The sequence below is a fragment of the Sceloporus undulatus genome, chromosome 1 (assembly GCF_019175285.1).
Source record: "Sceloporus undulatus isolate JIND9_A2432 ecotype Alabama chromosome 1, SceUnd_v1.1, whole genome shotgun sequence".
Lineage (NCBI taxonomy): Eukaryota > Metazoa > Chordata > Lepidosauria > Squamata > Phrynosomatidae > Sceloporus > Sceloporus undulatus.
This window is the reverse complement of record NC_056522.1, coordinates 29,247,005-29,272,721: the sequence shown is the minus strand read 5'-3', so window position 1 is coordinate 29,272,721 and position 25,717 is coordinate 29,247,005. Positions and strand designations below refer to the sequence as shown.

General features: G+C 36.9%; 1 protein-coding gene across 3 annotated transcripts in view; it reads right to left on the bottom strand.

Annotated features, from left to right (window-relative positions):
• Positions 1-25,717, bottom strand: part of LRPPRC (leucine rich pentatricopeptide repeat containing) — a 137,792-nt gene that overhangs the window by 46,512 nt on the left and 65,563 nt on the right. For all 3 annotated transcript variants that reach the window (XM_042456309.1, XM_042456320.1, XM_042456329.1), the window contains 4 exons: positions 24,186-24,393; positions 12,105-12,229; positions 11,515-11,621; positions 536-604 (listed from right to left, as the gene is read on the bottom strand). In XM_042456309.1, the coding sequence (XP_042312243.1) occupies positions 536-604; positions 11,515-11,621; positions 12,105-12,229; positions 24,186-24,393 (509 nt within the window). The remainder of the gene's footprint in view (positions 1-535; positions 605-11,514; positions 11,622-12,104; positions 12,230-24,185; positions 24,394-25,717) is intronic.

The following is a 25,717-nucleotide window of genomic DNA, read 5'->3' as shown; positions in this document are numbered from 1 at the left end:
TATTAATTCAGCTATTGTTTGTTGTTTCCACTGCCCTTCCCATTCTCAAATCCTGTGACTCGTGAAGAGAAACTAAACAAGGTGTTTGGAAAAGGTATAACCTGCAATATTGTGCAAATGCCTTCTACAGAGGCTCAGCAGGAAGAAAGAGAAACTGTTCTCAAAGGATCCAGATGAAAGGAGGAGCCCCCCTAAATGTTCTGTGGGGGAAAGGAGTCATAGCTTTTCTCCTGTCCCACTGGACTTTTGTAGTAGGTGGTGGAAGCAGCTGAGCTTCTGGATATTAAGAAGAAATTGCAGAGACAGAGAAGTCACTGTAAAGCAAGGAAATGGATAGGAAAATTTAAGATAAACCTGTAAAGCTAGGGCAAATGACTATCCAGCTTACAGTGGCAGACTGCTGCCAACTAGAGACCTGATTGAAAGCAGTCAGTAGCTATTAGAACAGAGAAACTATGGACTCCCTTTATCAGTAATGTTGAATTCTTGCTCTAAATTGATAATATAAATATATAAAGCTATATAATACACCTACCTGATTACTTGCAAAACACTTTTCTGCAAACCATTGCAGTCGGTTTGGACGTGCCCTTAAGCCAGGTGTCTGCAAAAAAAATAAAAAAAATAAATAAAAAATAAAAAATAAATAAATAAATAAATAAATAAAATAAAATAAAAAAAACAACCAAAAATAAATAGTTAAGCACTTCCTTACTAGAGACAGTTCTTCGAATGCAGAAGACAATGAACAGTTTATAACTAAGATCCTACATCACTTTCATAGAGACCAAGTCTCCTGCACCATACTTGCAGCACGTGATGCTGGCTACTCCTGCTGTCCAGCTGCTTCCCACACTGTGCAAAAACAACTGGGAACTTCCAAGTATGGCCCCATGTCTCTGGGCACTGACTGGTCACAGAGTTTGCTGCCAACTTAATGCGGCTCTTTCCTCCCTTTGGTGCTCTAGAGCACATGGAATAAACCCAGATGCACCTCTACAGCCAATCAGCCACCAGAATACTGGAACTGTATCTGGTAGTCCCACCTCCTCTTGGGTTTTGCTGCACACAACAGTGGGATCCTTGTAGAAGAAGGTACCAGATACCTCAGTGTGCAATAATAATAATAATAATAATAATAATAATAATAATAATAATAATAATTCCTGCCTCTCCCTGCGGATCAAGGCGGGATTACAACCAGATAAAATACAAACAGACCATACAATAAAATAAATCTCAACGACACTGAAATTACCCACAAAATTAACCCTCATAATACAATATTAAATACATAATACAAATTACAAAGCTAAAAATTAAAAATTCTTATCTTACACACTCAGTGATTGGGGTATTGAGGTGGATAGACTGTTTACACAGTCAGATGGGAAAGCCCGCCAGAAGTGATCCGACTTAATAGCTTTCTTGAAAGCATCTAAGGTAGTAATACAACAGATCTCCTCTGCTAAGTCATTCCATACTTCTGGAGCGATTGAGACAAAGGTCCTCTAGGAAATGGACACCAATCTGGTCTTATGTGCCTGTAATAAGTACTTCCCAGACGTTCTGAGAGTGCGGGGCGGATTGTATAGGGAGAGGTGTTCCCACAAGTAACCTGGGCCCAAGCCATATAGGGCTTTAAAGGTGATAACCAACACCCAGTTACACCAGCATATGTCATCAAATGGAAGATGTACTTCCACCCAATATTCCCGAGGGGAATATGTTAACTGAAATTGATCAGTCATTCTGTATTTTTAAATTTAAAGATTAATTTTTACTCTAAAACTGTTAAAAATGAGATAAAATGCTTACGAAAATATTTCTGAACCACTATGCATTTCCATGCTTCTAATGCCGTATTTTATTTTAAAATATAATTTCTACCAAACTGACTTTCTAGGGAGGCATATAAATGTAATACCTGAATTCTTGAGATGATAAATTTATCTTGGGGTGGTGGTGGTATAGTGCCTTGGATTGATTGTGTGTGTGTGTCTTCAAGTTGCCTGTTGACCTATGGTGATCCCATTAATTTCATAGGGTTTTCTTAGACAAGGAATACTGAGAGGCAGTTTTGTCAGTACCTTCCTCTGAAATATATAGCCTATAGCACCTGGATTCATTGGCAGTCTCCCATCCAAACATTAACTAGAGCTGAGACTGCTTAGCTTCCAAGATCAGACATGATCTGGTGCCTTTAAGGTTCTCACATCTTAAACCCATTTACTTGGGAGTAAGTCTTACTGAATTCAACTGGACTGATTATATATTACAATACTGCATTATGTTATTTTTTTATAATGGTTATATATGCTTCTGTGTTTTATTGTACAGCTAATGTATTATACAGATATCTAAAATACTAAATGCCAACTACAGAATAAAGTGGACACAGAATTTTACATATAATAAACATATCAATTTATTTTTATATACACTTAATTTTAATACCACTGAAAAAACCATACTGTATACACTCAACTATAAGTTAACCTCATATATAAGTTGAGGACAGGTTTTAGGGGCAAAATTATGTATTTTAACATGACCCAAGGGTAAGTCGAGGGTAAAACTTATGAGCATGTAACAAAGGATTTAAAAGATGAAGCAAAAGAAAACAATGCCAAAGAACTTACAAAATTCCAGCAGGCTTAAATGTTTCTGCTCATACTAAAGGCCGGATGGATGAAAGAGTAGAGGGGGGTTAGTGCTTTCAGGACAGATTGCACTCTTGCCTTTCACCAGAGTTAGAAGTACAGCACTTACATTGACCAGTAGATAAGTCGACCCAGGATTTTGAGGTCAATTTTTACTACAATTTCTAGACTTATACATGAGTATATACAGTAATTCCAATAATTATTATAAAAATTTACTGTACAGAACTGTCATTTCTTCTGTTTCTTAACTCAGTAGAGAGACAACTTAGATCCAACCTATTGGAAACTATCACATCTTTCTTAATTCGTCTCTCTCCCAGTCACCAGTCCCCATACCTTCTACAGCTCTTTATCTCTAGCATGCATACATGGTTAACTACAGCAATCTTATAAGAACATTCAATCCAAGCTATACAGCAAGAATTACCAAATGAAATTCCAAATCTGTGCTTCTCTCTGCAGAACAGGTTTCATGATAGTCACTTCACAGCTACCACTCAAACCAAGTGCTATCTATTTACCAGTATGTTCTTAAATATGAGACTTCTCAAAATTCAAAATTCTTTGCTACTTTATTGTCCAAAGGTTTTTCATTATGTCTTCTAGTATTTTACAACAAATGCTAGGAACAATCTGCTGCAGACAATCTCTATCTTACCCACACTAGAGTGTAGGTCATCCTTCTTAAAATCATTGGCAGGTTATAAACCGCCATGAAAGTACGGAGTCAGTCCGTACTAGGGTTAGGAAGGTGCGGTGCTTCCGCACCCCCCTAACCCTAGTACGGACTGAGTCCATACAAAATGGCGGCTCCCCTTCCACATGGGGGCCGCCATGACGACGTCACGACTGCGCCGCCTCTATACGGGGCGGTGAAGACGTGACGTCGTTGGTCCGCGCCAGGGCACTTAGTGTGCCCTTTGCACGGACCAGGAAGGAGCTCCGTTTCGGAGATCCTTCCTGGTTTGCGGCGCTGCTTTGCATTGCTGGGTGCAGCCTTCAGACGGCTGTGCCCAGCGAAGCAAGGGAGAAAGGGGCCAAGCGGCCCCTTTCTCCTCCTCCCCGCCGCTGCGGGGTGTCCTTGGGGCTTGAAGCCTCAAGGACACCCCTTTTCAGGCTGCGGAGAAGCGGCCTTTTGCCGCTTCCCCGCAGCCTGGAAAGAGGCAGATCGGGGCCTCGGAGGCTGCCGGTCTGGCAGCTGAGGCCCCGATACACTGGGGAAAGGGGCGGGTGCAGCCCGCCCCAAACGGGTGGTCTGTAACCAGCCATAGAATCACATGTCAGTATCATACTATGCTTTAATATTAGTGCTATGGCTGCCTCCTGTGGAATTCTGGGGTTTGTAGTTTAGTGAGGCCTAAGAACTCTCTGGCTGAGAATTCTAAACTCACCTCCCTAAACTGCAAATCCCAGGATTCCACAGGAGGCAGCCATAGCAGTGTATATAATACAATTATAACAGTGTAGTGTGAGACTGTCCTTAGATTTGGAAAGTGCAGCAAAGGCCTTCTATTCTAACCCCTGTCATGTAGGAGTAACATTAGACAGACATACTACAAAAAGTTACCTAGAATCCAATTGTGGAGAACAGTCAAAACCCAGAAGCAGGTTACATCTAACCAGGTTAGACACTGAACATCAGAATCTCACTGAGAGCAAGCTGGAAAACTATGTGGCAGTAACAGTATACTCAGTTCCATTTTTACAAAGTCAGTTTAGAAGTTGAATCACACATACACACACACTCCCCAAGTACATTGCATGAAGCTGATTAAATTACTGGAGACCTGTGTAAGTGTCATTGAACTTAATAAAAAAAAGAGCGGGATAAAACTATACTGAATGAAATAGAAATGGTACTGAATAAAATAAACAGAAAGCAAACACAACAAGAACAATTGATTTAATCATTACTTAACACATCTACACACACCCTTAATTGGATTTAAACTGATGTTAACTAAGGTGATATTGATTATTATATTAGTTTTCCCTGTGCCTATATAGTGCATTTTGTTCCTCTCCAGATACTGGTGGCAAAACATGACATGTGTTAAAAACAAACAAACAAACAAACAAAAACACCAGAAGGGCACACAATGCTATGGGTCTACCTTTTATCCAATCTTTTTTTTTTTTTTGAGACTTGATAAAGTGCAAGATTGATAGGGACAACCTGTCTCCCCCCCCTCCATTTGCTGGGTACATCAGCATCTATAATGTAATTCCTCAGAAATCTCCCAACCTCCAAATGCCCACACAGTTGTCTCCTCTTCTCTGCCCACTCACACTGAATGTACTCTAGCTAACATAAAAGCCCAACCTTTAAAATCTTGTAATACAATGGCATTTTCTATTTTCTATTTGTGCCATAGGACAATCAATCCATAATTTTATGCTGCATATGTATCAGAAAACTAAGTGACTATTAAGCAGATTCAAACAATTAAGAAAAAACACTTGTATTTCATTTTAAGTTACATGTGAAACTGGCACATACATAAACGCATCAAGACAACAATTTTTTTTTAATATACATATATTTCTTTTTACATTCTAATTTGAACATCTTCTAAACTATTTCAGGAAAGCACACAAGAAAAGACTGCCACCACTAGTGTGAACTAAAGATATCTTAAACAACATGCCCATGGAAATTAAAAGAAAAGATGTATTTTACTTGAATCTGTACATAATCCTCTTTGTGACATGGCAAAACTCAATACTGCATTCCCCACCAACTTTCAATATCGCTGCTGCTTCAAATGCCAATGATCTAAACAGCTTTAAATGCGGAATACTTTATATAGCAAATCCTCGCCTCAAGAAATGATTGCAGTGCCCATCGCTACAAAGACAGTTGAGTTAGGCTGTGGATATTCTTGTGTTTCATTTTGAAATTGAGAAGTGTTTTCACATATAGTAGGTTCTCAGTCATCAAAAGAACATCTAGGTCAGATTAACTAAAGCTCTAGGGTTTGCACAATAGTCCATATTTGTGGCTTATCTCTAACCATCTGAACTGTCATCACTCTGCCTAGTATGACACTGAGACATACTATAATATTCTATATTGTGTGTGTGTGGGGGGTAAAGCCAACTGTACTCATACCAAAGTATTACATTAATTTAAAAAATATTACTTTTAAAAATAGTAACAGGTCAACCCAAGTGAAACATTAACTTTGTCTGCAACTCCACTAGAACATTTATTCAACTACTCTTATTTTGGATATTGTTATTTGCTTTCCTTCATGGTAAGGTGTTGTTGTTGTTTTAAGCATTCTCTGCAGTTTTCTATGCATGGCAATATAAAGCTTGAAACACCATTCTGATTTGCTCTAACATTTAGTCACCTATTAAAATGTTGACTTTTTCCAAGCTTTGTTGTTGTGTGCCTTCAAGTAATTTCTGATTTATGGTAAACCTATCACAGGGTTTTCTTTGCAATCTTTGTTCATATCATCTCTGCCAATGTAAATTTTCTTTGTTGTGTGCCTTCATGTTGTTTCCAACTTATAGGAACCCTATCACTAGGGTTTTCCTGGCAAGCTTCTTCAGAGGGGATTTGCCATTGCCTTCCTCGAGGGTTGAGAGACAGTGACCTGCCCAGGGCCACCAAGTGGATTTCCATGGCTGAGAAGGGTTTCAAACTCTGATCTCCCACAATTATAGTCCAATGCTCAAACCACTACACCATACTGTCTCTCTCTACCTATGAATAATTATGTATTGCTTCAATCTTGTATGTGGGAAAGAAAGAAAAAAAGAGGGGGATATTGTACTTAAACTAAAATATTTTCACTCCAAGTACTGGATCCATCAAACAAGTAGTGTAATGCCTTTATCTCCCAGTATATCCTGTAAGCCACTCCAAAAGCCACCTGGAAGAGCAAAAATGAAATGAAGGAGGGTGGCAGGAGAAAGCTGTGTAAAATCAACAAAAAATCCCAACCACCACCTCCAGTCAGAAAAGCAAACAAACAGACAAATGAAAAACACATGCTAGTGAAAGCACCTTCCAATCACCCACAAGAACCAAGCTGAAACTATTTATTTATTTTATTTTATTTCAAGGTTTATATCCTACCTTTCTCCCACAGTGGGATTCAATAAAATAGAGGTATTTCACCAGCATAGTCTCCCATACACCTCATGAAAAGTGCATAGAAAGTTACACAGACAGCCAATTTTTCCTATGTAAGTACCCATGGGATCATAGCTAAAGAAATAAACCAGTGAGATCTACTAAAGGAACTCTGGCTGCAAATGAACAGTTGTCTCCTATGCAAATGAAAAGCTGCCTTGGATTTCAGCCAATGTTATGAAGACTGTGCTACTATTTAAATATTCCATGTAGTTACTTGTGCCTAATTGCTTCCTCTATTACACTTAAAAAGTCAATAGGGAGCAGTTTATTTATTTATTGCAAGCTAGTTACCACAACACTCTAATCTTTTCTAATATGAAGATACCCTCTCCTATTAATCTATCCCCATATGTCTTGGAGTGTCTCTAATTAAACTCTTGTGGTTTTATTCATTTCTCTAACGTAGCCTCCTGTTTCCCCTTACAAGACTATGTGCTATTAGAAATGGGCTGGGTCAGAATTTCTCATACTGCTTCTCAGGCAAATTTTACTTTATTTTGACATGAGTGTCATAATTAAAAAAACTCAAAACGTACTGCAGCTAGGACTTTGTATGGGCTATAATCCATGCCCATTCTCCTATTCCTTTATTGAAATTGGTAAATAAAACACTACCAATACTGGATTCAGAACTTCTGTCAAATCTCACTTGACTTCTCTTCCTAATGATTGCCCTAATGATCAGTATTTTCTATTATTATTTTTCTCATTTGCTGCTTACCAGCCTATTCTCTGCATATTAGACTACAGATACACACAGTTACAGACATCATGTTAACAACTACTCTTATAAAATAATTTGCTTCGTCTATCTTCCACACTAAACATTTCTTCTTAGTAGGTCACATCAATAATCCTAGAAGCTAAATTTCTTTGGAACATCTATATTAAAATGAAGTCAAATCATACTTTACAAATAAAGTAACATCTTGCTACAATAGTTTCATCTCCACCACAAAATTGAGTTTCATGTTGATTTTACACAGATTCGAACAAAAAGCAATCTGGATGAAAGGGTGCTGTAATCTCTCAATCTCAAGGCCCAGAAATATTTTCATGGTTTTTACATTAGATTAAAAACATCCAAAACCAATGGTGATTCATATCTGGAAAATTGGTTGGCACTGTGCTTAAATCAATGCACTGCTATGATTTCACTAAATATCTTTTCAGTGTATTTTTAATCACTAGCTCAAAGTAGCTTCCATGTCAGGTTTAAGTGTCACTGGCTACTTTATTTTTAACTATTGCTCGATCAAATGCACTAGGTGAAACATTTCACCAATGTTCTTGTACTGAACAGGAGATATATCGCAGAAAATGTGATTACTACACCACTATGAGAAAAAAGGTTGCAAAAGATGTGAAGATATTAAAATAAAATAAAGAATTAAATTATTACACACTAAACTTTTTTTCATAAAGCACTCTTGCATTAACAGCATTGGATTATTCACAAGAAGAAGCTGCTGCTTATAGCATCGCCAAAGGCTCTCCCTCCCCCCCGAAAAAACAGAGAGCATTTAACACCCCCACCTCACTATTCCTCCACAAAATGTGAAAGAAACTATAGTAATCTGAAATAGAGATGTTTATATTTTTAAGTTATTCTCAACCAAGTAGGTGCCTTTCAGATATCGGAGACACCTGGGGGCAGTAGGTAAGGGAAGGCTGTTTTAAACTATGGCATTCTGGAAGTCTTAGGTTAGAAGCCAAAGGATGATATGCATAGTCTTGTACAAATTTTAAGAAGAACCAGTACATCTGACTTCAGTGATATGTCTGCACCCTATCTACTTCGAAAACAAATGTGGGGGAGGGACTGTAGACAGAACAGGTAAATGTTTACTGACTACTTCCTCTTTCATATAAAGGAATGAAAGTTATATTAAATTTGCCTAATGTAATTAATTAATGCAATTATACTTGTAAGGGACCCATGTTAGGAACTTCTGTAATCACAGCTTCCAGTCTAGCAACCTTGCAAATGTACAGTGATTTACTATCATCTGAGTGTTGTTTGGAATACTTGGGCAGCCCTATGCTCGATATACCCATACCTTCACACTTTTGGGGGTAGCAAGGAGACTTTGTCAGACCACTTTTATCAGATGGCTTTAATCACAAGAAATCAGATTTCATGTGAATTGGTTTTTCACAAATAATGAAAAAGCTGTTAGCTAGTTCAGATTTTCAAAGTCACTTTTGAATTTTCTTTACTCAGAAGGTCATCTGGCTCAAAGAAAATAGAAGCAAAATATCTTAAACTTTATTCAAGATTTCTACCATTGCAAAAAATACTAAGTATTTTGAATAAACACACTCCATGTCTTAAGAGTTAAAGGATTTTTTAAAAGGAAGAACAATAGATTATTTAAGATACAAATCTGAGGCAAGCCTGATTACCCGGAGGACCACCTTGGGCCAAAAGCAACCTGCTTACACTATTGAGAGGGCCCTAGTTCTGTGCCCTCCTGTGAAGAACTGGGCTCTTATGCATAAGGAATAGGACCTTTGTGCTTTGGCCCCATGTCCCAGATTTACAGAAGACAGCACCATCAATGGTTACTACTCATCTCCTGTCAAAGGCAGTATAGCTATTGTCCTAAGTTCCTGAAAAATGTAAAGTGGAAGGTAAATTGCACCCTGTTCCTTCTGGTAGCCATCCCACAGACATTGAACAGAATGTTGAACTAAGAAGACCTTGGCCTGAGCCAACATGGCTCTTCTGTTGAAATAAAAGGCATTCAAAGGACTCAGTTGCCTAAATCTAATTGCCAATCTCAATTAGTCTCACAGTATCAAGGGAAACAATCTAAATGTTGGCTTGTCATGCTTTATTGATTAGATCAATCTGTTCTAGCTGGGACTAGGAAATGGATTTAGGCTTAAAGATATATTGGTTACAGTGAAAAAATATCTTCTGGGATTGTCGCATATATGGAACTATTGATATCTTTGATTTTTTACTGATAATTATTGGGCTGAATTTTGTATGTGATAAATATTTTTGTTGGTGTGTATTTTTTTCTTATACTCTATTTTGAGGATGTTTGATTGTACTTGAAAACACATTGATTTTAAATTGTAAATTTATATGGGAGGCAAGCAATAAATATTCTGAGCAAATAAATACTTTTTGAATGATGGAACAAGTAAAATTAGAAAGGTGGAAAGTAACTCAAACATCAGCTCATATTAAAAAGCTCAAATGACACTCTTTTAAGGCTAAGTAAGTCTAAGAAATCCTAATCCAATGAACATGAAAAGGACAAGTAAGAATGCCAGATGTCTATTTTCTCTCATGCTTTATAAACAAGAGGGAAAATTTCTGGAATTGATTTTTTTAAGACATCTGTCATCTTCAGGCATCATTCTTTCTGATTTTTAAGTATAAGAAAAAGTTAAATGGGTGATAACTACAGAAATGAAAGAAAACTGATATAAAGTGTAATATCTTAATAAGCAACAGCTCTGAAAGTTTCAATGGTTTATGCATTCTTAAAAAATAAGACAACAATAAAGATACTACAAGGCAAGATTTTATCTATTTAGGTTCCAATTCAAATATGTAAGATGTTGAGTAGACGCAAAAGATGGGTGGGCATGTTGGCAATTAATTTGGGATTATTATTATTATTGTTGTTGTTTCTATTTCTATCCTGCTTTTCTCTCCCAAGATTGGGACCCCAAGGTGCTATCTGTGCAGAATATCTGTGCAGGATGAAAGAAAAATTATGCACTATGTAAACTTGTTCCGAACCTCCCCATATACATCAAGGGAATTAAAAATGAAAACATTAAGGGATGTACTTTTGGTTAAAAGTAACACTGCAACAGGAATCAAGGGGAAACTGTTGTATCATTCAGTATCTCCTTTGACTGTATTCTTATTTAAGCAATTAAAAATAACTTTATGATTAACTGAAGAAACCTTTTACACTTCTACACTAGAGAATGTAAGTTTCACCTTTTCAAAAGATGAATGTCTTCCCCTTCTCAGAAATGAAAAACTCATCACTATTGAATGGGGGTGGGTGGGGAGAAACTCAATGTGCTAAAGCACCATAATCACAATCTGGGAAGGCTCTGAGGCTGCCCTTTTGACTTATCAATTTCAGTAAGCAAAATTTCAATCAAGCCTAGATAAAATATACTAATCCTAAATAGACCAAGTTTGTCACCTACCACTTTCTATAAGCTGCTTACCATAGTGGGGGAAAATGCTAAATTAAATGCCAAACAGTAGCAGACAGCACTTGTTTGGCTGATTAACTTGTAGACAAGCATTACAAATAAATCTGAGCACGGTCTGCAGCAAATTAAATTCCACTGCTTTAAAGAACAAAGAATTTGTTGGGAAAGAGGATTAGCAACTTTACACCCAGGAATGCTAGTTTAATTTAATTGTTCCACAATGCAAGATTTAATATGCAAATATCATTTGGATATTTAATAGTGAATTTGACAAAGTAAGGAAACAATTTCAATATACATCTAGGCTGTCTCATTTCTAACTGTAATTATGCAAAATTATGCTGGCCAGGTCTCTCCGACTCCCCATCCCCTTTAACTACAAGGATTGGATTATATTAACATTAATCAGAACCAGACTAATTAAAGGTTAAAAACCTAAAATATATACTAATTAAAACTCTAAATAGCTACATGATTAGAGTAGTGTAGTTATGGTCCCACCTCAATGATCTTCCTGGCTTCTTTGTATTTGCCAGTACTCAGGAAGGCAAAGAAGAGATCATAGAGCATCGTCATTTCACCTCTCTCTTGGCTCACGAAGTCCATAGCTATAAGAATTTTTTTAAAAAGCTGATTAGGTTTACAGAAGACAAAAACATGGCACAAAGCAAACATCCATGTCAGTTAACACTAATGACACATGGGAAATTTATGACCACTTAATGCTATTTTGCTCTATTGTTGCTTGCACCCTTCTCTCCAATATGGACAGAACAAAATATAGTGACAGAACACAACACAACTGGGCCACAACAAATGGCCACAAATCAATGAAAATAATAAAACTACCTCACAATGGTAATTTTTCCTCATTCCTATGACAAGGAGATAACAAATGATACTTTTTATGACCTTTTACTTCTCCTAAACTTTTAATGAGTCTCATGAAAATTTGCTGGAACCCTCAAACAAATGCTTCTAGTTTAGTCCTTAGTAAGAAATAGCCATATTATCTGGACTGGGATAGTTCCCATTTCATAACATAAAAAAAAAAGATAAGAAAAATACAGTACATAATGGTAGCAACCAACCTTTTTGCAATAGCTCAGTGTTTCCTTTCTCTATTAACCTGCACAAGATGTCATGAAGTCTAGGGAGCTTGCCATACTTTTTACAGCAATCAAACAGAGCTTCCAGGGCTGCTGCTAAGTCATCCCTTAAAAGAAAATCCACAATAAGTTTTCAGAAGAAAGAAAAATGCAGTGCACACATCAGACCTTAATGACAGCAATTTGAACATCATAGTGAAATGTTTAACTTCACAGTTCAGCTGAAAATATGTTGAGGACATTCAACTCATTTCCTAATACTTTCTTCAGGATATCAAGATGCTTACTTTGATATTTTGAAAATATCAAAACTCATTAAAATCTGATTTAATTTATTAACCAATCATAATAATCTTTTAAAATTTAAATGACACTTTATGCAAATTATTTAATCACTGGATGTAGTTATTGGGGAGGAATTTGTTTATTTGCACAATAAGGGTTGCTTGATATATTATTCTGATGCAGTGAATTCTGCCAAAACATAGTGTGTGCTACAACAGAAAAAATTGCTCTAAGAAAAACATTTGTCAATATTTTCAGCATTTGTGTTTATATAGTAAGTTAAGAAGATAGTGAAAAGTCACGATATAGGTAAAATACAGCATCCTCGGAAAGACACCTAACAAGTCATGTATTAATTAGCTGTACAAGGCTTGGAGAATGAAACATTTAAACTAATGATTAGTCTTGAATGTCATGTTTTATCTTAACAATATATGATTTATCTCAGTCCATAAATACAATTCTAAAATAAATTTATTATTTACAGTCTTGCATGGCTCTTTTGAAAATGTATTTGATTTTTCGAAAGAAATACAAAGTTTAACACAACTATAGAGGAAATTGTGATTTCACTACAATCTATATAAAATTGTAAAAAAAAAAAAAAAAAAATAAGCCTAGCTTGATGGATCTCTACTTTACCCCCTTTACTGAGCCCTGTTTACAGTGCATCTTCTGGCACCCCACAGAGTCATTTGAGTTATTGTCATTGGGGTGAAGACTAAATTGCAGGTTAATTTCAAAACTGCAAGTGGATGATGCAGGCTAGATTACTGTCATACAAAAGAAATACTATGGTAGCTACCATGGATGGGTATAAAGCTCTAAATAATCAGTGTTTTCTTCTGCTCTGGATGCAAGTTCAGTTAACACCCAGAAACAGCTTGAGAACAACTCCCAATAATTCCACCTAGAGTGCAATCAAATTTATACATTCAATTCTCTATTTATATTCTGCTTCTGTCAGTAACTCTGAAAAGAGCAACAGTATCATCTCAGCTGCATTCTCACAGTACTAAATTGACTGTTTAGGTCAAAGCTATCAATAAATGAATGAATAATTGGAATGCCAATCAAACAGACACATTAATAGTGTTCAGGCTCCACAGATATATAGATATTTCAGAAGACAGCCTGTGTGTATAAACTCAGGAGTCCATGAAAGATATGAGATTTTAAAAATTAACATACAAGTAGCCATGACTGAATGTTTAAGCATCTATAAATGTTTCATCAGTAATACTCAATTCTTGACCTAGTGCTATAAGATCACTAGAATACTACCAAGACTTTTGATGTTTTATTTCTAGAGACTGCAGCATATTAAATCTGATAATAAGGTAATCAAACATATATAAAACAGAAAACTATAACGATATAACCAAATTATCCTGAACTCTCCTCTGATTTTGGAAACAAAGCAGCATCAGACCTGATTAATATTTGAATGGAAGACTTCAGGGATTTTCTGATAGGGCTAGGAAAGAATCCTGTCTGATATTATGGAGAGCTGCTGACAATAAGGGGCTGCATGGATCACTGGTATATGGCAGCTAGGGATTATTCAAACCACCACACCTTTGAGGCTTTCCTGCTTCTCCTGCTTTCCACCCGAGCCCTTGAGGTCCCACAAAGATGCAGTAAAAAACAAATGAGTCAGTATAAGAGTTCTGCCAAAGGTGTGGGAGGACTGGTAAAAAGGGCCAAGGCTACTGTGCAACACTTCTAGTCTTGCATGAAGCACAAACACATTTGTCCCCCCCCCATAAAAAAGAAAAAGAACTTTCTTGCTGTTTTGCAAATCAACTTTACTGCAGGTTTTATATAGTAGAGGATTTCCCCTCAATCCACTCACCCAGATGTTGCATAGTAGCATTTTAAATAATCAAGAAGAATTTTCTTGATGCTGAGATGTTTGATCAAAACAAAACCCCTTGAGCAAGCTAGGAAAAGTAAGAATGAAGATACTTATGTCTACAATGAAAATATATGGTTCTAAGAAGTGAGTGGGGCTCAACTCAATGGATGAAATCAGAATTCAGTGCAAACTGGGCATTATAGGATCCAGACAGATATAAAAAGATGGGCTGTACTGCCAATTGTTTTGCCAATACAATGTTGGCTTCAAACTTAAAGGCTTCATGGGACCTTATGTGTCCTCGTGGATTTGTCTGTCATTACATTCTGCAGGAGGAACCTTCTAGAGACGTCCTCTCCATAAGCCCAATTGAAGGGTGAGCAGGATAGGACTTTCCTCCGTGTCATTCCAAAATCTGGAATGGAACTGTAATTCCTTTGGAATTACAACCCATCCCTACCATTTGTTACTTTTAGAAAAGATGTCAAAATACATTTTACTAGTTTGTTTCTGAATATTGTCTGTTTTAATATTTACAAAATTATCTGAAGTGTTTACTACCTTGAACGGCTTTTCAGAAAAGCAGCATATAAAAGTAAATAAATTCAAAACGGCATCCCACTGATATGAAGGCAAAGAAATTTAGAACAAAACAGAAGCTGCCTATAGTTCAATGGGCCCTTGGTATCCACTGGGGTTTGGTTCCAAAATCACCTGTGGATACCAAAATCCATGGATGCTCAAGTCCCACTAAATACAATGGCACAGTAAAATGATTTCCCATATGTAAAATGGCAAAATCAAGGTTTGCTTTTTGGAATTTATATACTGTATTTTAAAAATATTTTTAAGCTGTGGATGCTTGCATCTGTGGATAAAAATCTGTGGATATGGCCTTTGTGGTCTCTTCCAACTCTATGATTCTATGATCTACCATATTGGATTGCTTTAGAATAGCTATAGTTGAAAAGATTGTCATGCTGTTGACTGTAATACTGTTGCAACATACCTTTAGGAATGCAGCTATTGACCTAAATCCAATTTTTAGTCCTCACTAGAGCAATTACATTCAATCAACTATTGAATGGTAAATCAACACTTACATAAATCCCATCAATGTTCCTTACATTTGGTCGTCAATTTTGTTATGTGCCTTCTAGTCAACCCTGACTTCTAATAACCTTATCTTAAGGTTGTTTTTTTTTTTTTTTTTGCAAGATTTATTCAGAGAAGGTTTGCTACCACCTTCCTCCAATGCAGAGAACATGACTTGCCAAAGTCACCCAGTAGGTGATCATAACCCTGGTCTCCCAAAGTCCTAAATCCAACACTCAAACCACTACATCACGCTAGATTTTGGCCACTTTATATACATTAATGCAAAATGTATTTAGCTCAAAAAGATGTTCTATGTGTAGAATCCATCAAGATGTTACCCTTCAACTTCATGAGCAGTAGAAGATTCTTTCCTGTAGTACTTGCCAAACTCCCCAATGGATTGTGACCTTCAGCTTTTCAAACAAAGAAACTATGCTGCCCTCTAAAATACAGATGAATCTGAAATAATTTATTTCACTGTTCTACTCTATCAGATTATATTTACCTGGAAGACGAGTCTAACAATTACAAAAAAAGAAACAAAACAAAACAAAAAAGGAATGGTAATTTAATATGCTTAAATATAAGTGCATTATAGCTGAACACAAATTAATATTTAAAACAAGTACAATTTACCTATATTAAGCCTGTGTTTAAAATGGAAACATCAAATTGTTTTTTAAACATTTGGCCCTTTGTTATAGGTAACAAAATAGTCCTGCTTACCGTTGTGAAATCTTGTTACTTATTTCCACTCACTTCCCACCCTCATCTCCACCCCATGGTACATTTTAACCCTCATTTATGCAATAATGTGTTCTTATGCCATACTATATTGTCATTTAGGGAGACTCCTCCCTAAGAGTTAGTAATGTAATACAACAATAACCTGAACTCAACATTCTTTTTACACGTTTCTTTGTGAAGTAAGCTAACAGCTCCAGGTATCCATATGCAAAAGCCAAACACCCCCCTCGTCACAAAAACGTACAATATGCTTGCAGTAATAATTAAGCATTGGCCATCTCTGCTAACCTTGCAGGAAACTAATTTGAAACTAGTTGAGTCTATTACTAATTGTATGAATTAGAAATTATCTGTAGGTTCTGACCCTGAACTGCTTGTTGCTCCTTCTTTTCACCCATTTCATTTTAAAATTACAATAAATCCTCTTGCCCAAAGGGTGCCACTCTCTTGACCCTACTCTTTTTACTTGTTATAAACAACTTTTCTAAACCAAGGAGTCAGCTTGATAAAAAAAAAAGTAAAACAAGACTCTAAATATTGATTTTAATTGGAATGAAGTGCTTCAGTGTTCTGCATAAAGTGTTAGTGAAGTGGCAATTTACCTAAGGGGTTTACTGATTGAAAAGCTCTCAAACCTGAAATCACTAGAGGAAGGAATAAAAAAGTGGGGGAAGGGAAGGGAAAAAAGGGACTCTGGGAAAAAAGAATGCCTCAAAAACAAATCCCTCTGCAAATCTGAAGCAGATGTTAGTGTGGAGGGAAATCAATTCAAGTAAGGTACAATCAGCTTTAAAAAATTATTCTGTTAAGAAAACGGGGTTCTTGAAAGCCTAAATGTTTTTCCCCCTTGTTCATCAGCTATAACGAAGAATCTTCAAGGAGACTGGTGTTGCAATTACAACTAATCCTCCCCAAAAAATTAACTGTGTTGAAGGCTTTGTAATTTCCCTAGGTACAATTTAGCTGTCACTTACTTTAAAATTTACTCAAACATGCGTTCGGAACAGCACTAACTTCACATGTCAAGTGCTTTCCAGCCAATTGAGTCTAAACTGGAAGTCGGTGTTAAACAACTGAATGATTAGACAAGATAGCTCATTTCCCTGCTCTTTTGTTCAGAATAAAATGCCACATTTACATTATCAGGCTCAACAGGATTTTCTGACAGAGGGAGAGAAAAAAATCCGAGTGAACATTGTCCGTACTAAACACATGAAGCCTGTCATTTACCAATCATCCTTCAAAAGCAACAGCAATGAATGTAACTTAATTATGACCCAATGATCCTTGACGAAAAATCATCTTATCACTGTCCTGTTCCCCCAGGGCAAATGAACCACTTTTGTCCTTTGGCACTGATGATGCAAAATTTCTAATTGCAATAATGGAGTAAGAGAAAACCTTCTTTGGTTCACTATAACAAAAAACAAAAACCAAGAGTTCTGAAGAAGTGGAAAACAGTCCACGAATAATGTGAACATTGGAAATAACTATAATAAAAGCTTACTGTGTAAGCGTGTATTCCTATGTTTTAAAAATCTGCAATGTTAAAAAGATTAACTAAAATAGCAAATTAATAAGACAACTACATATGTTTCATTGAATAGAAAAGAGAAGGGCCTACATGACACTGGTGAAGCACATGACATTGCTCACATGACACTAGTAAAGTAGTTCTGGCTAGGCACAGCAGCATAAATTAACTCACAGTCTCTTATTTATTTTCAAGTATTTAATGAATAGCAATTGGATGACCAAACTATATGAAACTCACATTCAACTTGCAAGTCAAATTTTACGGAGTTAAGCTGTTATTATATATCCTAACTCCAAGCTAATTTAACATTTTGTCAAACAGACCATTTTCTGCATTGTCAAAAGCACATATTACATTTTGTCCATGCCCATGGAATGATCCCTTATGCACTTACATAGTTCTCTTCCCTCCATATTGCTTTCATGCAGAGACTGGAAGTTAAGTTTTTAAACTACAGCTCTAAGAACCTCCAAGCTAGCAGGACTAGTTAGTTAGGAGATTGTGGGGGTAGTAGTTTAAACGTACAAACAAAAAGTAACTATCCAAACTCTAGTTTCCTTTCTCCTCTGTGCCATTTTTATGCAATATCATGACATCATTTCATTTGCGATATGATCAACTGTAGCCAAATCGCCGCGGGTTGAGATTGACTCAAGGGCTGTTAACAACAACAAAAAGCCAAATATGATTGCCTATGGAGTTCTGTGACACTATCCTACTTATTACTATTTCCAGTGGTAGGGTCACCATTACATGCGTAACAATAAAAGATAAATAGTACTAGAAGAAAAATTATAGCACAAAAAAGAAATAGGTAAATAATATTCTTATAGAACAGTTTTTCAAGAAGCATTTCTACCACCTCTAAAAGCACTGAAGAAAAAAGTGGGTAAATTTAACAAAGCACTGTTGGTTTCAATAGGTTTGATCTGACAGATATTATTAAATCGGGGAAATAAAATGTCCATAACAACACTTGCCTCATTCAATAGGATCTCCTTTATTTAATGGAAAGTGGAAGGTTCACAATTAATGAATCTAAATACTTAATGAATAAAAGGTTCAATATACTGTATTGTATACCGGTAAGTGATAATTGATATTTTCCTATAAATAGTCTTTATAAAAATACCTTTTTAAGCAATACTAGCATTTTTGGAAGGCTTTGTCAAATGCTCTTCACTTTTATAGAAGCTGCCTGCACAAGCTGGCTTTGGGTTTTTACAATGGTTGGTGATGGAACTGATGGGTTAGGGCAGGGGTCGGCAACCTACGGCCCGCGGGCCGGATCTGGCCCGGCGAGGCCTTGGGACCGGCCCCAGCCCGGTCCTGCTGCCGATTGCCGACCCCGCCGCAGCTTCCGTGCTGCTCCGGGCGGCATTTTGAGTTTGGCCCCCCCAGTTGTCTGAGGGACAGCAACCCGGCCCCCGGCTCAAAAAGGTTGCCTACCCCTGGGTTAGGGGATGCAAAGAATTAAAAATTAAAGTTCATAATAGTTTTAAAGTGTGAAAAATACAGCTTCAAGTTAAGTTCAGAGCACTGACCAAAATGTTAAGTAGGATGCTCCTAAACTGAAAGGTTTCATCACTTGATAGTTGAAACATGAAAAACTAGTCCCATAGTCAGTTACTCTAAAGAGTAACACATTATGTTGAAGCCATTACTTTTAACATATTATTTCCAAGCTCTAATATAAAACAATGCCTTTCCTCCCAAAAACTATGTAGCACAAACTGTAGAAGGATTAAACATTTAGGTGAAAAGTAGGTCAGTTGATCTGTCTCATGTTTAGTAGGAGCCATCAAGACTGTCTCCATTTCCCTCCATATAAATAGCTCTATACTCTATTCCAACCAGAAAATGACACTGCCATCTACATACTTAGCAAAATTCCCATTGTTTATAACAAAATTAGGTGCTGAGAAAGGCAGAATAATGAACAGGCTGTGTAACTGTCAGTGTTAATAGATAACCATGTCTTCTTTCCACAGTCAATGCTGTCCAAGCTAGTGACAGGGATGAACAGATTTTCCTCCACTGAACTTCATTCAAGTACAGTATTTTATTTTTTTTCCCATATGGGCAAATGACACCAGCCATTTATGCCCTCTTGTGGCAAAATATGAGACTGTACTCTAGCATGTGATAAATTTGGTGCTCTTACCAACTTTTTTTGGCATGTGAAGAAAATACTACTCAAAATGCAGTGGACAGGGTTCATTTGTGGTGTCTTTCCAAGTTACAGATGATTTCATATGGAAATCTACAATATATTGAAAGTGTTTCAAAATGAAAGGGTTCCCCCCCATATATTATCTCATCATCTCATAATAAAAATATCTATCTGTAAAATTCCATCTCTGGTTTCCTTTGCCACACTTGAATGCAGACTGTGATTTCTATTTTCAACATCAGGAGACCTGCCAGAAAAGCAACCTGAATGTGTATATATACTATTGCCAAGGAAACTAGTGCTAGTAATAGACTATCATCTGACCTACTTTTCACCTACCCCAACATCCAGATAGATAAAATATTGCAGTTAAGATTTTATCTTGTGGGTTTAAATCTATGAGCTCAATTTAAGCAGTTGTGGTGTTAGTCTAACAAGTCTTGTTCTTCATCCATGGAAGCACAGGGAAATGTCCCCTTGATTTACACTGCATTAATATTGAAGCAAGTATATTTAGGATCATTGTCTGCAGCAGAATGGAAGTTTACATATTTTTAAAATTGTGGCTTTTAAATGGTGGTATATCAGAATAACAGCTGAAATGAAATAATATTTGAAAAGGGATAGGGGGAACTATTTCTTGAATAACACTGCATTGTATCTGATCAAAAATATATTCCCCAATTAATTACTTTGTGTTCTCCTTGAAATATAAGCAAAGCAATACAAGATAGGACTTTGAAAAATATTTACTGTAAGTGAATACAAGTGTGTGTTATGAAAGTACATTAAAGGTACAGAAGAATGCTTGCTGATTATTTCCCCTTCCTTTGAACTCTAACAACAATAAAAGTGATTTTATATAATACTTTTAGAGTGCAATGTATTCGTCAATATAATGCATACTGTATATATCCACTATAAACCATCTTGGCACTTTTGATAATGCAGATGTGTTTTTACACAGTGGAATATTATTCTCCTGGGTCCAAAGTGCCCCAGATTTGACTTTTAAAAACCTGGTTGGATTCACAGCAATGTTTAATTGAAGAAAAAGCAGAGTCCTTGCTATAGTTTTTTGTGGGTTTTCGGGCTATGTGGCCATGTTCCAGAAAAGTTTTTTTCCTGATGTTTCGCCAGCATCTGTGTCTGGCATCTTCAGAGAATGTTTGCCTGGAAAGGACTTGGGTATATATAATGTGTGACCTGGAAAGGCAGGAATGATTTGCATGTATATTGTTTTCGTTGCTAATGGCAGGCCTCAGGGTGGAGGGTCTGCAAAAGATGATTGATGTCTGCTTGATAGTGCTCATTGTCTGCTGGGAGATTTCTCATTTGCATTTGTTGAGTCTGAACACCTGGACAATTTCAACAGAAAAGAGGAAACCCTTAAAGTAAACAAGCTTTGGCTACCAGTCCTGAAAGATAGCAAGACAAAGACTCAACAAATGCAAATAAGAAATCTCCCAGCAGACAATGAGCGCTATCAAGCAGACACTAATCCTGTTTTGCAGACCCTCCCACCCTGAGGCCTGCCATTAGCAACAGAACAATACACGTGCAAATCACTCCTGCCTTTCCAGGTCACACAATATATATACCCAAGTCCTTTCCAGGCAAGCATTCTCTGAAGATGCCAGACACAGATGCTGGCAAAACGTCAGGAAGAAACTCTTCTAGAACATGGCCACATAGCCTGAAAAACCCACAAAAAACTATGGATGCTGGCCATGGAAGCCTTCGACTTTACAGAGTCCTTGCTGGTTATATCCTTTAGTTATATCCAGCCACTGGCCATGACATCCCTTTAGGGCTAGGCCATATTGATGGGATGGAACTTGAAGGCACTGCTTTACAGTGGCTCCATTACTCATGGAGGGGCAAACCCAGTAAGGGGTGTGGGAGGACTCCTGTTTGATACCTTGACTCTTGGCCAGTGCCTGAAATTACTGGGAGAGATTGTCGGAAGTTCTGGAGTGTAGTGCCATCAGTATGCTGGTTACACTCAACTCTTTCTACTCCTTCAAACCTCAACCCAATGAAGCTAATTATTATCAGTAATATGAGGACATTTTAATTCAGAAGTAGAGGTGCTCCTGGACAGTTAAAAGACAGGATCAGGGAACAGGGATTCCATTTGGGCTGGATGGGGTTACATTTCCTCTGACGATGCAATGTTGCAGCTTGGGTACTCTTTGATTCCACCATGAGCTTAAAAGTGCACGTTTCTGCAGTGGTCAGGAATTCATCTTCACAGTTCACACTTGTTTTGGATTACTGTAACATGTTCTATGTGGGCTTGCCTTTGAAGAGTGCTAGGAAACTTCAGGTGCTCCAAAAACCTGCAGCCAGACTGTTAACTGGCTACAGGAGCACTACTAAAGCTTATGTTACAACTTCTTTTGCACAATTAGGCTCAAAGGTGCTCCAAGATCCCTTTATATACAGTCATCCCTCCATATTTGCGGATTTGATTATTCACGGATTTCATTAATATGTTCTCTCTAGGACTGTCTAGGTCATCCAGTGCAACTCTGTGGTCAACTTTAACTAAAAGTTGCACTGAAATACATTTGTAGCTACTCCAGTGCCATTCTATGGTCAGTGTATGTTGGACATTGACCATAGAGTTGCACTGGAGGACATAGAGATTCCTAGAGAGGTGTCCTCTCGGGTAAAAACAGTGTTTTTGTTATTTGCGATTTTTCCATATTCACAGGGGTCTTGTTCCCCTAACCCTAGCGAATATGGAGGGACAACTGTACTGATATTCCAGACTAATATGGCTATGTCTCTGAATGCTATACAAGAGGATGTCTTTGGAATCTATTCAGAAACTTCAATGGATTTAAAATGCAGTGGTCAGACTACTCACTGGTCCTGTTTTTTAATATTGTAAGCTGCCCTGAGTCACAGTTCTGTTTTGGGGAAAGGGCAGGATATTACTACTACTATTTCTACGCACAAATCAAAGTTAGTTAAAAATGCATTTTCTTCTGCAGTGAATGTTCCATGGGCACAATTCCACTTATAAGTTTTGGGATTCCACCCATTTTTTTTTATAAAACGCATTTTTAAAATTTATGGTAGTGATGCAGAAACTACTTCAGCATAGTCCCCCCTTGTGTCATGTTCAGTTATCATGATAAATGAAGTCCTCAGACAATTTAGTTAGTAAAGATGTCTCTGACATGGAAAGAAATATTCAACACTGGATAAAAGGAGACCAACCCATGACATTCAACTTATAATATTTAGCTGCTGAACTCAAGCTGGAGTACTATACATTTCTTTAAAAGTGCATAAGCAAAATAAAATCTATGCTTAGAATGAACAATGTTAATTATTCATATACAGTATTTTGAAAATAATAAACCAAAAATCAAAAGTGAGACTGAAAGGCACAGAACTTATTTCAGGCCAGCTAAAAAGATGAACATTTGTATGTACATGATACTGAATGTTTATTTTAAAGTGTCTTTACAAACAAAACAATACAATGTTGGTGCAAGGCATATCTTCCTAAGGAAGGCATACTGCGGGCAGTCATCACAAAGAAAAAACACACTTCACTTGTAGAAGACATACAGAGAAGGACATGCAATGATGACCTTAGAAGGTGGGTTGACAACAGATATTAATATTTACAGAACTAACTAGGAATACTGACAAATACCAGCCAGAAGAGGTATGATATTTGACCAGGCATGGCTCACTACAGATTTTCAGGCTAATTTGCCAGCATCTGTTCTTAAATCCACCTGATTCTCAACATCTTCTGGAGTCTGTAAAATATTGCTTAAGCTTGCTTTTTTCTTCATCTTCTATCCAACAGACATCACACATTTTAGACTGCATGTATGAGGAGAGTATTATTGTACTACTGATATGTATAAACTGTTCTGGGGTTAAAGAGTTGGGTTAAAATACTTTAAATGAATAGATAAAGGTGTAATCATGTACAGTAAGTTCACTGGGGCTAGACATCCAAAGGATTGCACTGGAAAAAACTTTAGCAGGAACACTACAGTTCCCATGATGTTCCATGACCATGAAAACACCTGCGAGCTCCATGTACATTCAGATCTGCACCAGTATATATATGCTAGAAAACAGTTTTTAAAATATAGCTGGTGTTCATGAACATGATGTAAGAGTGCAAAGACAGCATTAACACTCTCCTAATGCCAAGTGTGCAGACAGATTTCCTGATAACCTATTATATATGTGTTCAAAAAGCAACTTGTTTTATCCACAGAATACAAGAGTCCAGTTTTGCTGGATCACTGAAATTGTTTTAATTTGAAGCATGAAAACAGAACTATTTGCTTTAGTTTAATTAACAGCAGAGCTCAACCAACTTACTTTTCCAGATGAACAGTAACAAGAGGAGAACACAGGTTTCCAGTAGGCTTTGTTAAACCCAGAGCCACAATGGACTCAAACAGCCGATTCACTGTTTCAGCTTCACTTCGTAAGGCTGCACCATTAAGGACGTGGAAAAAGGATGTGGCAGTTGTATCTTTAATAGGGACATCCTTCTCTTTCATCTCCTTTAAAACGTTAATAGCATCTACAATGAAACACCACAAAAGGCCCTTAGGTAATTTTATGTACAGAGAAAACAAACTGCTATTAAAACAGCATTTCAAAAACCAGCAGGAATGTAAATTCTGGTGTATAATGCCAATTTCAAGTTAATTACTACTTGCATTTCTAAATGAGACTACAATTATGAATCCACAATAGCATGGTTTTATCATTTTACTGCAACTTTGACTACAAATTACAGATAGGAACTGTGTGCCCACTCTGCACCACATAACCCTGTAGAGTCTGCCCTATAGCAACAAGATCCCACTAAATGGATGCTTTTATCGTTCAGTGCTAACATCTGCTAAATCACACCATTGTTTCTTCAGCAGATGGCTTGTCACGAGGCCAGATAATAAAGATGTGTTTACACTGTATATACAGCCAGACTAATGGTCTGATACCGATAGGGCCTGTTTGCTGTGTCGATACTAATTAGCCAAGGAGAGCCAATGAAAGCTTTCTAAGAGAGTGCATGTTAAAACATTAGGTTCATTAAGCTTCATTAGGAAGGCAGAAACAAACATTTTAGTATATGAAATAAGAGCATTTTAGTAGCGTTCTCAATTATTGCACAGGCAAAATGTTTTGACCACTTTACATAAAAGCGGGCTCATCTTTTGAAACTGCCTTCTGTAGTATGCTGTGTGCCTCAGAAAAGAAAGACAATACTACCTTTCCATTGCATAGGTAGCTATGATCTAATTTTAATATCTTTGGAAAGGAAAGCTCATTCCAACAAACAATCCAGTTTTGTTTCATATCATTTTAATTAAAGGAAATGAGGAATAAACCTTCTGTAACTAGCGAGTGCCACACTCTTTTCTACTAATTAATAAAGGCAGTATGTTAGGTATCAAATCTATGCCATTTACAGATGTATTAAATGCATCTTGAACATACCCTAAAACAGTATAGCAAATCAAATTATGAACTCTATAATAACATTCATCTGTTGGTTTTAAAATTCCAGGTGAATAACATTTCATAGATAAAACTTATAATCTTAGTATTACAATATATTTATTCAAAAGTTACAGTGTTGTTTTTTTTTCTGGAGTGCTTAGACCCTTTACAAAGAGGTTATGTTTATAGTCTTTATGCTCAGACTTCAGACCTTCTTAAGCAAAAACAAAGCCATTAGTCTAGGCACATACGCAATTTGTGCCATAAGTCATGATCTTCAAACTCAATCCAAACAGCAATGCTAATAAAAACTAGCTGCAGAAATGCAAAAAGCACTGAGCTGTGCAAATGTAAATGACAAGCTTGCCAATCCATTAAAACTAATGGCCTACATTGTC